Source organism: Octopus sinensis, linkage group LG4, assembly GCF_006345805.1.
Source record: "Octopus sinensis linkage group LG4, ASM634580v1, whole genome shotgun sequence".
Lineage (NCBI taxonomy): Eukaryota > Metazoa > Mollusca > Cephalopoda > Octopoda > Octopodidae > Octopus > Octopus sinensis.
The window spans coordinates 15,408,106-15,423,450 of NC_043000.1; the positions used below are offsets into that span (position 1 = coordinate 15,408,106).

The 15,345-nt window shown below is 39.8% G+C and overlaps 1 protein-coding gene across 1 annotated transcript in view; it reads right to left on the bottom strand.

The window, feature by feature from the left end:
• LOC115210699 (JNK1/MAPK8-associated membrane protein) overlaps window positions 1-14,945 on the bottom strand; it is a 15,228-nt gene extending 283 nt beyond the window's left edge. The window contains exons 1-8 of the mRNA XM_029779383.2: window positions 14,808-14,945; window positions 14,485-14,547; window positions 11,447-11,520; window positions 9,478-9,632; window positions 7,756-7,968; window positions 6,916-7,085; window positions 3,112-3,188; window positions 1-104 (exon numbers count right to left, since the gene is read on the bottom strand). The exon at window positions 1-104 is cut by the window's left edge and continues 283 nt beyond it. Of these exons, the coding sequence (XP_029635243.1) occupies window positions 1-104; window positions 3,112-3,188; window positions 6,916-7,085; window positions 7,756-7,968; window positions 9,478-9,632; window positions 11,447-11,512 (785 nt within the window). The 5' untranslated portion in view covers window positions 11,513-11,520; window positions 14,485-14,547; window positions 14,808-14,945. The remainder of the gene's footprint in view (window positions 105-3,111; window positions 3,189-6,915; window positions 7,086-7,755; window positions 7,969-9,477; window positions 9,633-11,446; window positions 11,521-14,484; window positions 14,548-14,807) is intronic.
• Between the last annotated feature and the right edge of the window lie 400 nt (window positions 14,946-15,345).

Consider the following 15,345-nt stretch of genomic DNA (forward strand, 5'->3'; position numbering starts at 1 on the left):
TGAGTAATGGCAATGATTCCATAAGCATGCAAGAGCCAATGTCCAATAATTATTACTAAATTGTTCAATTTGGTGAAATTCTCTTTGAGTAATCCTAAAACTGTCTGAAAATAGAAAGAAACACGAAGAGAAATAAATAACAATGTACTGATAAAGTAAACTTGTTATTCAGGGGTCATATACAAGTGTACAAGGTTGGGAATTTCATTTCATATTCATTCAAATTTATTAATATTTATTCAAATTTTACATGCCACCGACACGTAAAAAGCACCATTCAAGTGTGATCGTTACCAGCATCACCTTACTGGCATGTAAAAAAAAAAACACCATTTGGGCGTGGCCGTTGCCAGTACTGCCTGACTGGCCCTCGTGCCGGTGGCACATAAAAGCACCCGCTACACTCACAGAGTGGTTGGCGTTAGGAAGGGCATCCAGCTGTAGAAACTCTGCCAGATCAAGATTGGAGTCTGGTGCAGCCATCTGGTTCGCCAGTCCTCAGTCAAATCGTCCAACCCATGCTAGCATGGAAAGTGGACGTTAAACAATGATGATTAACCCTTTAGCACTCAGATTACTCTGGCAAATGTTATACTTATTTATTTATATTGTTTTGAATTAATCAGGGATTATCTCATAGCTTCAAGATTTCAGTGATGTGATTGTTTTATTCTTAGAATGACATTGTTAGATTAGTTTAGAAAGGTAGGATCTGGTTAGTTTGAGCATAATACAGGGAGAATATTTTGGCTGGATTTGGCTGGTTTAAATGCTAAAGGGTTAAAAAATAAAAATTAGATTTTGGGGTTTAAAATTGGTAAAAATGAGTTTTCTAAGGTTGGAAGCACAAATAGGGAAGAAAATAATTTGAATATTTTTTTTTTCAAAACTGAAATTTAAATTCAAATTAACATTGCAATTTAATCAAAATGACAACATGTATAATATGAATTCCATGACAAAGTCCAATCCTTGTTGCAGTGTGGTGGCTTGTATGCCTCAATAAGTCTGAGAGGGATGCCAGCAGAATGCAAGCTCCTGGTAAGGTCTCCCATGCTGGACAGGTCAAAGGATAGAGGCAAGACTAATATGGACCACCTCTTCCCAGAGGTAAAAATGGGTTTGCATAGAGTGAAGACCTCAATGTGTGGAAGCACTCCGTCGGTTACGACGACGAGGGTTCCGGTTGATCCGAATCAACGGAACAGCCTGCTCGTGAAATTAACGTGTAAGTGGCTGAGCACTCCACAGACACGTATACCCTTAATGTAGTTCTCAGGGATATTCAGCGTGGCACAGAGAGTGACAAGGCCGGCCCCTTTAAATACAGGTACAACAGAAACAGGAAGTAAGAGTGAGAGAAAGTTGTGGTGAAAGAGTACAGCAGGGATCACCACCATCCCCTGCCGGAGCCTCGTGGAGCTTTAGGTGTTTTCGCTCAATAAACACTCACAACGCCCGGTCTGGGAATCGAAACCGCGAGTCCGCTGCCCTAACCACTGGGCCATTGCGCCTCCACAAAGACCTCAATGTAGAGGAAAGAAAAGCAAAGTTACAGAAACATCAATGAGAATCCAAAACCAACAAGGCCTGGGAGAGTCCAGAGTTAACAGTAGAAGAAAGTCATTGATAGCCTATGCTTCATAGGGAGCAAAGGGCTTGAGTAAGTAATAATATGAATAGCTAAAACATTTTTTTTCCTATTGGTAATTAATTCAAATTTCAATTAACTGAAATTTGAAAAGATTTTCTAAAATTCAGCCTAAAACTGAAAAATTTGAAACAATCTTTATCAATTTTTAAATCAGATATAAAATATACACTTTCACAAGGTAACCAGATCACCTGGCATTATGTTTTCAAAAGTGATCTCAGAGGAATTGCCGGAAAGGGTGAGGAAATTTGGGTATTGAATAAAGCAATTAGTGTATCATTTTCTCTGCAAGAGACTATGAAAAGATCTGTGTTCAGCAATGTAAAGTGGCAAATCACATGTTATGGAGTGTCCCCACTGAGTTGTACCTTCTTCTTATGCCTATATACAGCTGAACAGTTTGAATTAGCTAACAGAAACAGTATTTTAATTTCATAAGTAGATAGCAGCAACAAAAATCATAAAAAGCTGACAAAACCCTTTTGAGTGGATTTGTTAGAAACTGAGAGAAGCTCATTGTATATGTATGTTTATATATATATATATATATCATGGCACTCCATCAGTTATGATGATGAGGGTTCCAGTTGATCCAATCAACTGTACGTGAAATTAATGTGCAAGTGGCTGAGCACTCCATAGACATGCATACCCTTAAGGTAGTTCTCAGGGAGAATCAGCGTGGGCCCTTTGAAATCCAGGTACAACAACGATTCTACCAGTTCACCACCTTGCTTCAACTAGAAATAACGTCAAAGCTAGTTCTGCTAGCTATAGCTTCCAGAGTCAATAAATTAAGAAACATCATCATCATCATTTAATAACCATGTTCGATGCTGGCATGGATTGAGTGGTTTGAATGATCTGATGGGTCGAAGGGCTGGCTCAAGCTCCAGTGTTTGCTTTGATATAGTTCTTATGGCTGAGTGCCCTTCCTAATGTCAACGACATTACAGAGTGTACTGGGTGCTTTTTGTTTTCATGACACCAACACTAGTGAGGTCATCAGGCAGCTTGTACGTCTATGAACTCTGTGGGAATAGAGGCTGGCTCTATGCAAGGAGATGATGGGCTGAAGTATGAGAGAAGGCAGGGGTGTGAGGAGGGAGAGCAGGTTCTTGTTGTAGAGGAGCTACATGGCTACTCGCATTCAGAAGAGAAGGTGAGAATGATCAGTAGGAAGTGAAAAGAGATAAATAACAGTGATGAGATGTTCAGGTGACCCCTAAACTTTTTCAAGTTGCTCTAGTACATCATCATCATCATCATTTAACGTCCGCTTTCTATGCTAGCATGGGTTGGACGATTTTGACTGAGGGCTGGCAAACCAGATCGCTGCACCAGGCTCCAATCTCGATCTGGCTGAGTTTCTACAGCTGGATGCCCTTCCTAACGCCAAATGCTCTTCTTCATAAACAAATTAAAATAGAATGCAGTTATGCGCAAAACTATCTTACCTGCTCTTCACAATGTGCAAGGTGTGTTGCATGTGTTGCTAGAGACAACACTATCAAAATATATGGATAAGCATAATCTGGAAAGAGAAATGTAAATCAGATGAAATATAGTTGCATTAACTTACATAGATATATTATTAATGATATACATAACTTGAAATACTCATACTCATACGAAATTACTTTTCTATAATCTTTAATTGTTACACCGAAGAGGCCAGGGAACAGAAGAAAGAAGACATGCACCCAACACCAGAACTGAAGACACCTCCGAAAGTGGGGGCCCTGCCACGTCAAAACGGTAGAGGAGTAAGGGCCGAAACCAGACATGGTTCCTCCTGATGGTGTCTGGAGCTAACTGGATCCTATAAAGAAGCTGTTGTGGTAGCAGACTACGAAACATGGTTGTAATTCCTCCTTGGCAAATGCTTCAGCCATGCAGTTATTTTCAAGTTTAGTTATACTTCTTTATGTCATTACAAGTACAAAGTGGAGGCGCAATGACCCAGTGGTTAGGGCAGCGGACTCGCGGTCGTAGGATCGCGGTTTCGATTCCCAGACCGGGCGTTGTGAGTGTTTATTGAGCGAAAACACCTAAAGCTCCATGAGGCGCCGGCAGGGTATGGTGGTGATCCCTGCTGTACTCTTTCACCACAACTTTCTCTCACTCTTACTTCCTGTTTCTGTTGTACCTGTATTTCAAAGGGCCGGCCTTGTCACTCTCTATGTCACGCTGAATATCCCCGAGAACTACGTTAAGGGTACACGTGTCTGTGGAATGCTCAGCCACTTACACGTTAATTTCACGAGCAGGCTGTTCCGTTGATCGGATCAACCGAAACCCTCGTCGTCGTAACCGACGGAGTGCTTCCATCCACAAGTATAAAGAATATGAGGTTAAGGTGCTGGGTTACTGACTTTCGTGGTCATATTTGCATCTGAGCAGATCTGGCCATGTAAGTGATCTGTCAAGTATCAGTCATTTTCACAGGTGTAAGACTGTACCAAGTTGATATGGATTTGTTAAAAATGAAGGTACAAGAAATACAATGGGAGAAAGAACAAGGTACATGTTTTAGGTTAGGTGTGATGAAATGGGTGAGGGAACTTTAACCAAAGGTTCTTGGCTTATGGTCACATCTGAAGGACATTATGGTTCAGGAAAAATGGGAGCTGTAACTAGATCAGATTGGAGAAAGTAGAAATTATGAAAGTTGGTGCATTGAAGATGCCATTTGGCAAAGAGAAGAAGAAAAAAATGTGTTGTGCAGGACAGGAGGTGGGGGAGGGCATTGAATGACTTGGACTCAGTGATGGGTAACATCAACAATGGTTTGGGAGTAACCCCTTATCAGGTCCAGAAAGAATTTGAGGGTGAGGAGACTTGTCATGGGGAATAACTATAAAGAGATTTAATGCTCCATGCTACAAAGAATTTGGAAGGGAAAAAGAGTGAGAGAGAAGTTGAAGCAAAGGACCTGTTTGGTGTCATGGATGTGGGATGAGAGCTGCAACCAAAAGGGACAGAGTTTGTGAAGGTATCTAGTGATGAATTCAGTCGGGGGGGGGGGTTTACAAGTGGAAACAATGGTGCAGCTGGATTTACTGGTAAAAGTTGATAGTGTGTGAACAGAATGAGATGAGCTGCTGTATAGTAGTAGAGGTGGAGACGCAATGGCCCAGTGGTTAGGGCAGCGGACTCACAGTTTCAATTCCCAGACTGGGCGTTGTGAGTGTTTATTGAACGAAAACACCTAAAGCTCTATGCGGCTCCGGCAGGTGGTGGTGGCGATCCCTGCTGTACTCTTTCGCCACAACTCTCTCTCACTCTTTCTTCTGTTGGCCTGCTCGCTTAGCCAGTGGGGTGGCATTATTTGAAGGCTAAAACAATGCGAAGTGCATTGTGACCAGCGATGCGTAGCATCATCTGATAGCCTGGTCGGTCACGGTGATAGTAGTAGAGACACATTGTGTAGACTGAGATAGAAAAGATCCTGTAGCTGTCAGCTCGCCATACAACAGAACCACCATTTTCAGTAAGTTTGACAACAATGTTGCAGTGTTGGTAGGGTGCAAAGAGCTCCATTGGGAAGATGTTCATGTATCCCAATTGCTTGTAGAAATCAGAGATTACATCAAGTTGGTACATACTAATGAAATGATCAATCAAGTTGAACTGACTAGGCCAGAAGAATCTGACAGAACTGGCTTGAGGTCAATAAACAATCAATGGCACAGGATTCAGTTTCTCTGTTAAAAACAATGCTTGGAGTTTAGTGAGATGCAGGAAATGCTCAGTATAGGTCCTTGACTAATATATAAGAGCACTCCGTCAGTTACGACGATGAGGGTCCCAGCTGATACGATCAACGGAACAGTTTGCTCGTGGAATTAACGTGCAAGTGGCTGAACATTCCACAGACACGTGTACCCTTAACGTAGTTCTCGAGGAGATTCAGCGTGACACAGAGTGTGACAAGGCTGGCCCTTTGAAATACAGGTACAACAGAAACAGGAAGTAAGAGTGAGAGAAAGTTGTGGTGAAAGAGTACAGCAGGGTTCACCACCACCCCCTGCAGGAGCCTTGTGAAGCTTTTGGTGTTTTCGCTCAATAAACACTCACAATGCCCGGTCTGGGAATCGAAACCGCAATCCTACAACCGTGAGTCCGCTGCCCTAACCACTGGGCCATTGCGCCTCCACAAGGTCCTTGACTAAAACTCATTCACAGTACAAGTGAGGGATAATAATAATAATAATTATGAAATTATTGTATACAGTGCTCAGGTGCACCACAACTTGTCAAAAGTGCATATAAAGCATATGCAGTAATGTACAAATGTCTGGGAAGTGAACAGTGTATGAGTCAGATACATGCTTGCGTGTATATAGAGGGGAGAAAATAGGTGTAGTGTTGGTGAATCTCGGGAAGCATGGAAGTTTTGAAGGATGCAGTGCTCTGACAACTAACAACTGATGTCGGCAGTTTGTTCCATACTTCCAGCAAGTCTTAGTGTGAAAAAATTGTTTCAGAGATCTCTAATAAAGACTGAATGCTTGGCATCAGAAAAGGACGGTCTGGGTTAGAGTCACTATGGCATATGGAGAATGAAAGGTGAAGTTGTAAGTATGTGAGCACACACAAGTGTGGGAAGTTGATCCAGGAGTTGGCAGAGCTCACAGGCTTTGTTGTTGAAAAGAAAGCAAAAAAAAAGTAGCTAGTTAAGGCAGTGGAAATGGAACAAGCAAGTTGGAGATGTAAGATGAAAGAAAGGTGATAAGACTGGTCAATGTCACAGTCCAAAACATTAGAGAGAAAGGCTAATTTCACTGTTACTAGGAGTTGTCAGGACAGAATCTACCTTACTATAATATATACAACTAGCACTATGACCCGGCAACACCGGGTCATAGTGCTAGTGCATGCATATACAGCTGCGTGCTTGCACACATACACGCGAGTACTGTCCAAATCTCCGACCAAACACATACAGCTAGCTGGCATTCAATTGGCGTATCAAGTTTCGGGCATTTAGATTGGATTTTGGATAGAAAATTCACAAAAAAGTCACTTCTATTGATCTTTTAATGGCTTTGCGGGGTGACTGGGGAAATGTAAAGATGTGCACGACCACCCTTGGACGGTTTTGAATGACCATAGAAAGTGTGAGCCCTCTAACTGAAAAATTGTGGATTTGTATAAAGGACACACACACAGACAGACATTTTGCCATTCATATATATATAGTGATGACAGCTACTATAACAGAAAATTGAATATTGCTACTGTATAAACAAACTTACATAACAAACCACCAAATACTGCCTGTAAGCATATTAATAGTGGGAAGAAATAGAGAGCAGCATAAATTGATGTGGTTCCTTTTTTGTTGACACAGTTGTAGGAGAGCAAAGGTCGGATAAGCAGCATCAGGCCCAATGCAAATGCATAATAGATGATAACTATTGTGTACCTAATGTTGAAGAGAAAAAATATTGCAGATTAGTTCAATATAAGCATTTACAGAATACATAACTATATCTGACATGACAAATGTTAGACTTAAATCTCAAATAAAAGCTGATAGATATTTAAAAAACACAATAATTATATCATAGGCAAAGGTGTGACTGAGTGGTAAGAAGTCTGCATTCCCAACCACATGGTTTCAGGTTCAGTCCCATTGCATGGTACCTTGCGCAAGTGTCTTCTACTACAGCCACAGGCCAACCAAAGCCTTGTCAGTGGATTTCATCATCATCATCGTTTAACATCCATTTTCCATGCTAGCATGGGTTGGACGGTTTGACCGGGGTCTGGGAAGCCAGGAGGCTGCACCAGGCTCGAGTCTGATCTGGCAGTGTTTCTACAGCTGATGGAAACTGAAAGAAGCCCATTGTGTATATGTGTGTGTTTGTATCTGTATCCCCCACCACTGCTTGACAACAGGTGTTGGTGTGTTTATGTCTCCATAACTTAGTGGTTCAGCAAAACAGCCCAATAGAATGAGTACCAAGCTTAAAAAATAACTACTGGGACTGATTCACGCATCTAAAAAAAAAATTCATCAAATTTGTGCCCCAGCATGGCCAAAGTAAAAAATAAAAAGAGATATCACAAAACAAATTCAAGAGCCCACTTACAATGGATATACAATTTCTTGAGTACAATAAACAGTGTCTACATAATTTGTTGATGGGTTGTACCAGAGAGTATACCAGTCTGAGAGACGCTTTACTGGACATGACCAGATTGATAGTTTCCCTTTTGGATCAAACATAAGTAAAGTAAATATTGCAGACATGAAGCATTCAAAGAGCGCAGACAGATGCAGTGGTATTAGTGTCCATGATATTCTAGAAAATGAAACAAAACAGATTAATTAATAAGTAGTAATTCTTTTCATTGTCATCATTTAATAAATGATTATTACATAAATAATGAAACCATATTACATATACATATTACCATATTACTACATATTATATGAATAATGAAACCAAGGTTTTTTTTCTTATAAAATGTTCCTTATTGAATGAATGACTAAGCAGAAGTACTGATGGCTGAATCAACAGAAGACCAGATTACAGCCAGAAAAAGCCAGCAATTCATATTCTGTCACCAGCATTGCACTATGTAAACAGTTCATAGCTTGAAGTAGTATCATTCTAAAAGGCGGTAAGCTGGCAGAAATATTAGCATGCCGGGCAAAATGCGTAGCCATATTTCGTCTGCCGTTACGTTCTGAGTTCAAATTCCGCCGAGGTCAAATTTGCCTTTCATCCTTTCGGGGTTGATAAATTAAGTACCAGTTACGCACTGGGCTCAATATAATCGACTTAATCCGTTTCTCTGTCCTTGTTTGTCCCCTTGTGGGTAGTAAAGAAATAGGTATTTCGTCTGTCTTTATATTCTGAGTTCAAATTCTGCCAAGGTTGACTTTTCCTTTCTTCTTTTTGGGGTCAATAAATTAAGTACCAGTTGTGTACTGGGGTCGATCTAATCAACTGGCCCCTTCCCCCAAAATTTGAGGCCTTGTGCCTAGAGTAGAAAAGAAGTAGTATCATTCTAATATTGAAGTGTTTCATTGGTTTATAAAGTTGAATTCAACTTCTACTATAAATACTGTTAAAAAAGGTAATGATATACTGGACACCATAGTTCTAAAAAGAAGTAAAAAACAGGATACCCATGGTTACAACACCTTTGATTATAAGTCTGGTTGATAACTGCTGACCTGAGGATAAGCAACAAAATTAGTTTTGCTTCCATCCATCAAATAATATTGTTGGGAAGGGAATGAATACTATAACATCATCATCGTTTAACATCCATTTTCCATGTTAGCACGGGTTGGATGATTTGACCGGGGTCTGGGAAGCCAGGAGGCTGCACCAGGCTCCAGTCTGATCTGGCAGTGTTTCTACAGCTGGATGCCCTTCCTAACGCCAACCACTCCATGAGCGTAGTAGGTGCTTTTTACGTGCCACCGGCACAGGTGCCAGGGGAGGCTGGCAGCATCCATGATCGGTTGGTGCTTTTTATATCATTCATGTGTGTCTACTATGGCAACAGTAGCCAAGGTCTTTGACCCTTAAACAAGAATCAAAGTGTTTCCAACTTTTAGGAAATTTTGTGGAAATGAAATACAATTCATTGTATTTATGAGGATTCTGTAGACTCAGAGCATTAGACTAGATTCATTGTGGCTTCTACAGTTGAAATCTTATAAAGGTTTAATGAGCTTTTAATCTTTCCAAAGTTTACAAAATCACTTCAACAGATATGGCAAAGACAAGAACTTTGAATTACTTCAATTGTCAAAAGAAACCTAGTGAAAATTACAATGTCTTTGCAAAACTTACCTAGATCTGCGATTCTTATATTCTACAAAAAACCAATGGAGAATCAAAGGTATGAGAGCCATAAATCCTAAATATAGACAGTCATAGAATGGAGGGAGCTCATTACACATTTCACATATGGATACTTCATTGGGCTGGTAACCACGGGGACAAGCCTGCAGGAAAGAAGCAAATGTGATGAGTGAATCATCAATAATTATTGGAAAATATATAAAAATAAAAACCAATAGAAATCAAAACAAGACTAATTAAGAAATTTATATTATATCAACGGAGATTATAATTTTAATTCTAAAGAAATTTTATCTGTAATTCTTATAGATTCTCTTTATCTGTTCCTTTGACTATGCTTCCTGTATTTCTTTTTAGACTAGAGGACAGCTACATCCCTCTTCAAGTCCTTTTTACTCTGGATATACATATATATGGTGAAAGCAGGTGGCTTAATGGTTAGGGTATTTGGCACACAATCATAAGGCCGTGACTTCGATACTTGATGGCACATCATGTTCTTGTGGAGGCACATGGTCTAGTGGTTAGAGCAGCGGACTCGCGGTTGAGGGATCGTGGGTTCGAATCTCAGGCCAGGCGATGTGTGTTTATGAGCGAAATACGTAAGCCCCACGTGGCTCTGGCAGAAGGTAATGGCGAACTTTTGCTGACTCTTTCCTCCTGCATCTTGCAGCTCACCTGTGACGGACCGGCGTCCCATCCAGGTGGGGAACCTATACACCAAGGAAACCGGCCCTTATGAGCCAGGCGTGGCTCGAGAAGGAAAAAACAATGTGTCCTTGAGCAAGACACTTCATTTAATGTTGCTTCAGTTCACTCAGCTGGCAAAAATTAGTAGTACCTGTATTTCAAAGGGCCAGCCTTGTCCCATTCTGTGTTACGCTGAATCTCCCCAAGAACTACAATAAGGATACACATATCTGTGGAGTACTCAGCCACCTGCACATTAATTTAACAAGCAGAGTGTTCCACTAATCAAATCAACTGAAACACTTGTTGTTGTCACCGACAGAGGGCCAGTTTATATACATATAAGAGGGTGTTTCATGCAGATACTGTCATGTTGGTGCCAGATATACCTCTATCTATGCTTTTCCTATTATTGATGTAAAGGGTAATGGCTAAAGACCCCATTCGGTCATGAATGATCATGGGATTGCACCTAGAAAGTTACCCTCTGCAGAACAAGTGTGGGCAAGGTTGTTTATAAGGCGGCGAGCTGGCAGAAACGTTAGCATGCCGAGCGAAAAGCTTAGCGGTATTTCGTCTGCCGCTATGCTCTGAGTTAAAATTCCACCGAGGTCGACTTTGCCTTTCATTCTTTCGGGGTCGATTAAATAAGTACCAGTTACGCACTGGAGTCGATATAATCGACTTAATCCGTTTGTCTGTCCCCTCTGTGTTTAGCCCCTTGTGGGCAGTAAAGAAATAGGTTATTTATAGAAGACCAGCAGTCGCCAATGCACACCAGCCTCCCCTCTTCACACCACTGATGTTATCCAAGGAAAAGGCAAAGGCTGATACAGCTTGGCACCAGTGACATTGTTGCAACTCATTTCTACAGCTGAGTGAACTGGAGCAATGTGAAATAAAGTGTCTTGTTCAAGAACACAACACAGCCCAGTCCGGGATTCGAACTCACAACCTCATGATTGTGAGCTCAACACTCAAACCACCAAGCCAAGCCATGCACCTGTATTATGGATATACAGCATATGTTTCCTACAGTTTTTTTTATAATTCAAGTGTTTGCTGCAGCCCCCTTGAAACTTCTACTACCCTGTCTCCCCACAGCAATTGATATTAAGAGGTAGTGAGATGTACATTAGTGTTAGCTGAACCTTCTTAAGTGTAATTCACTTCAAAAGAATGTAAATAATTTTATCACAGCAGTTATGTAATAGCATAAAATATACAAACTATATCAAAAATATATATTCTTAAAAATTTCACTTACCCCACACTCACTAAGTTGACCATTTACGTAGGTTTTCCCACAGTATAAACCAGGACATAGGGCCATGAGGAAGTCTTGAAGAAAAATAGAAGGATACATTTAAGTTTTTACAGTTTTACAAGAACTTAATAACAATAGTGTATATAGATACAGGCAACTGGTTTGTGAATTATGAAATTAACTGACTGAAGGATGACTTGTTGGACACAAAGAGATATGAATTCAATGAGGCATTGAATGAATATTGAAAGGTTCTAAAATAATTCTAGATCCCTTAGCAATCTATAATGGAATCAGATAAAATGTATTTAAGAGAATAATAATAATATAATATAATAAAACATTGTGTACAGTGCTCAGGTGCACTACAACTCATCTAAAGTGTATGTATAATCAGGTGTAGTTTTGGCGGATTTCGGAAAGCATGAGGGTCTTAAAGGATGCAGTGTCATGGCAGTCAACAACTGACGCAGGCAGTTTGTTCCATGCTTCAGCAACTCTGAGCATGAAAAAATGTTTCCGAAAGTCATGGGAGCTGTGTTGTTTTCTGACTTTGTAGGCATGTCCACGTGTGTTGGACACATGGAGATCAAAAAGGTGTTCAGTGTTGTTGTTGGTGAGGTGGTTGATAACTTTGTGGGTGTTTACCAAGTCCATCGCCAGACGCCGGAGCTTCAGTGAATCCATGCCCAGGGAAACAAGGCGCTCAGAGTATGGTAGGTGTCTGAAGGAGGGTATGCGTTTGGTTGCACGTTTAAATGTTTAAAACCATTCTTACATTATCATAGTTTAGCTTAAGATTGTATCCCCTAACAATATTCTAGTTATAGTTAATTTTGTTCTGCCCTCATCTCATGCTGGGGGTTTGTAACACTCCCTTCTTTTGTCTCTAGTTTACCATTAACCAAACAATAGAACAGCCCTTCAGTAATAGTATTTTTAGATTCCTTTTCTAAGAGCTATCTTCACATCTAACATCAACAAATTCTCTGACATTCTTCTTTATTGGAAATTCACATAAGGAAAACACTTCCAGGTAGTTTTGACAGGGGTTTGCAACATTCCAAAGTCAATAAAACATAGTTGGGCAGATGATAAGAAATGAATGCATAACAGCACATTGAGGAGTGTGTGTCATCAGTGGAGAATGATGTTATAAGACGGCAACAACCAATGATAACAGGAACTACAACACAATAACATGTCATGCAACAGATAATCCTTATTATCATCTCAGTGTTAACTATCATTAGAAACCCGAAGCCATTGTTTAATCCTAGGTCAGTTATTGGTAAATTATAAAGCTAAGATATATCCACTGATGATGTAGAATTGATATTAGAAAATGATAGACCAGAAGCAGCTGAAGGCAGTATTGTAGATATAAGATAGCTATTTCCATGAAGATAAAACTAAGCATAGTGATGATGTAGACGTACAATGAATTCAAATAAGTTTGCAAAAGACAAAATAGAAGAAACTTTCTAAACAGGAAGACAGAATGAAAGGTAAAACCAGGTAATGCCACTACAGTGAAATTTTTGAGGTAGAATAAAACGGCTGTGTGGTAAGTAGCTTGCTAACCAACCACATGGTTCCGGGTTCAGTCCCACTGTGTGGCAACTTGGGCAAGTGTCTTCTACTATAGCCTCGGGCCGACCAAAGCCTTGTGAGTGGATTTGGTAGACGGAAACTGAAAGAAGCCTGTCGTATATATGTATATATATATATATTATGTGCGTGTGTGTTTGTGTGTTTGTCCCCCTAGCATTGCTTGACAACCGATGCTGGTGTGTTTACGTCCCCGTAACTTAGCGGTTCGGCAAAAGAGACCGATTGAATAAGTACTGGGCTTAGAAAAGAATAAGTCCCGGGGTTGAGTTGCTCGATTAAAGGTGGTGCTCCAGCATGGCCGCAGTCAAATGACTGAAACAAGTAAAAGAGTAAGGAGTTGAGTTTAAGGATTTTGGGTAATATGAAGAGTCTAATCCACTGGCAATCTAAGGATGAAGAAATAAACGTAAACAAAGTGATATTCAATACAAATATTAAATATATATTTTCTACTCGGAAAGTCCTGTATTGATAGTACTCTAACAGTTACAAATAATCATCAGACCTTATCCGTAGCTAATTTCAGAAATAGTATATCTAGGACTGCAGTATCCAATGTGTCAGTTTTAAAAGATAATATAAAATATAGTAATGTGAGGGAAATTTGACAGCTATTTCTAGCAAGTCGGGCAACCAGTAGATGCTTCCTCGTTCGCTCGCCAAGGAAGTAAAGGATGATGTGTTATGATTAAGTTAAGATTGTTAAATATTTAGAGTTGATGGCCAAATGATTTATGGAAATACATATCCTACTATATCCTAGACAGGACTTGTCAATAAAGAACAAACACAACGATCACCTTTGTTAGCAACCATCACTAAGCCTATATATCATATCAACCCTTCTATTCATAGAGAGCAAAGGGTTTCTATCGGTCATATATATATATATATTCAAGTCTATTGTCAGTTTTTCGGTACGACTAAGATTTTTTTAAATATCAGATATATTATGACATAATGTGGAGCTAAATGTAGTTTTTTTTTAAAAAACAAAAGGAAGGATATTGTAAAAGGAAACGAATAATAGCAACAGGAAATGATTACCTGAAATGAAATAATATATTTCAATTTCAACTCGAGAGCTTATTTACACAACTTGGTGACACTTTAGTCAAATATAGAATTATATAACTAACTATTAATGTAATTAAAACAATAACAAATGAATGCAACACACCAAACACCTCAATGATAAAAACAACGACGGTGTTGAAATACAGTACCAAAAAAAAACAAACAGAAAAAACCCCCAGCTTGGTGAGATGGAAGCCCTCCTCTGATGCCGTGAGGGATTTATGAAGGAGAAAAATCCCAGTATAGCTCTCACAATTAATCAGACAATTTGCTTTAAGACTCGACATTAACATTTCTGTCCTGCTTTGACAAGTAGAGGGAAAACACATCAGCTGGAGGTTACTTACGATTCTCTGGTGTGATTTGCTATCAAATCCTTCCTACGCCTTCATACATTGCTTACACCGAATCTGAAATAAACGATTAATGTTCCACGATATAAATCGAACTTATAAATCGGTCGGAAGAAAGCAAATTTAATGAATACAATTTATACATACATATATATATATATACATATATACACATACATACATATATATATATATATTGGAAATATACAGGATTACATTATGTGTGTACATACATCCGTACGAAGTTCAAAACTTATTGGAAATTATAAATCAGTAATAAAAGGGAGTCTTAATAGTTTATGTAGATATATATTTACGTTATGAAAATTGCCGAGATCTTAAGAATGAGTGAAACAAGTGCGGAGCGATGCACATGCTGTCATAACAGTTATGGCGCTGGATGAGAGCCGACTGCAAGTGGCAAGGGAGACAAGTCATGTAGAATTGGCGATAAGAGCACCTCTAACGATTTATTAATTGGATAGATAGATAGATAGATAGATGGATGGATGGATAGATAGATGGACAGATAGATAGATAGATAGATAGATAGATAGATAGATAGATGGATGGATGGATGGACGGACGGACGGACGGACGGACAGACAGACAGACAGACAGACATATAGATAAATAGATAGATAGATAGATAGATATAGATGGATGGATGGATGGATGGATGGATGAATGGATGGATGGATGGATGGATGGACGGACGGACGGACGGATGGACAGACGGACGGACGGACAGACAGACAGACAGACAGACAGACGGACGGACGGATAGATGGACGGACAGACGGACGGACGGACAGACAGACAGGCAGACAGACAGATAGATAGATAGATAGATAG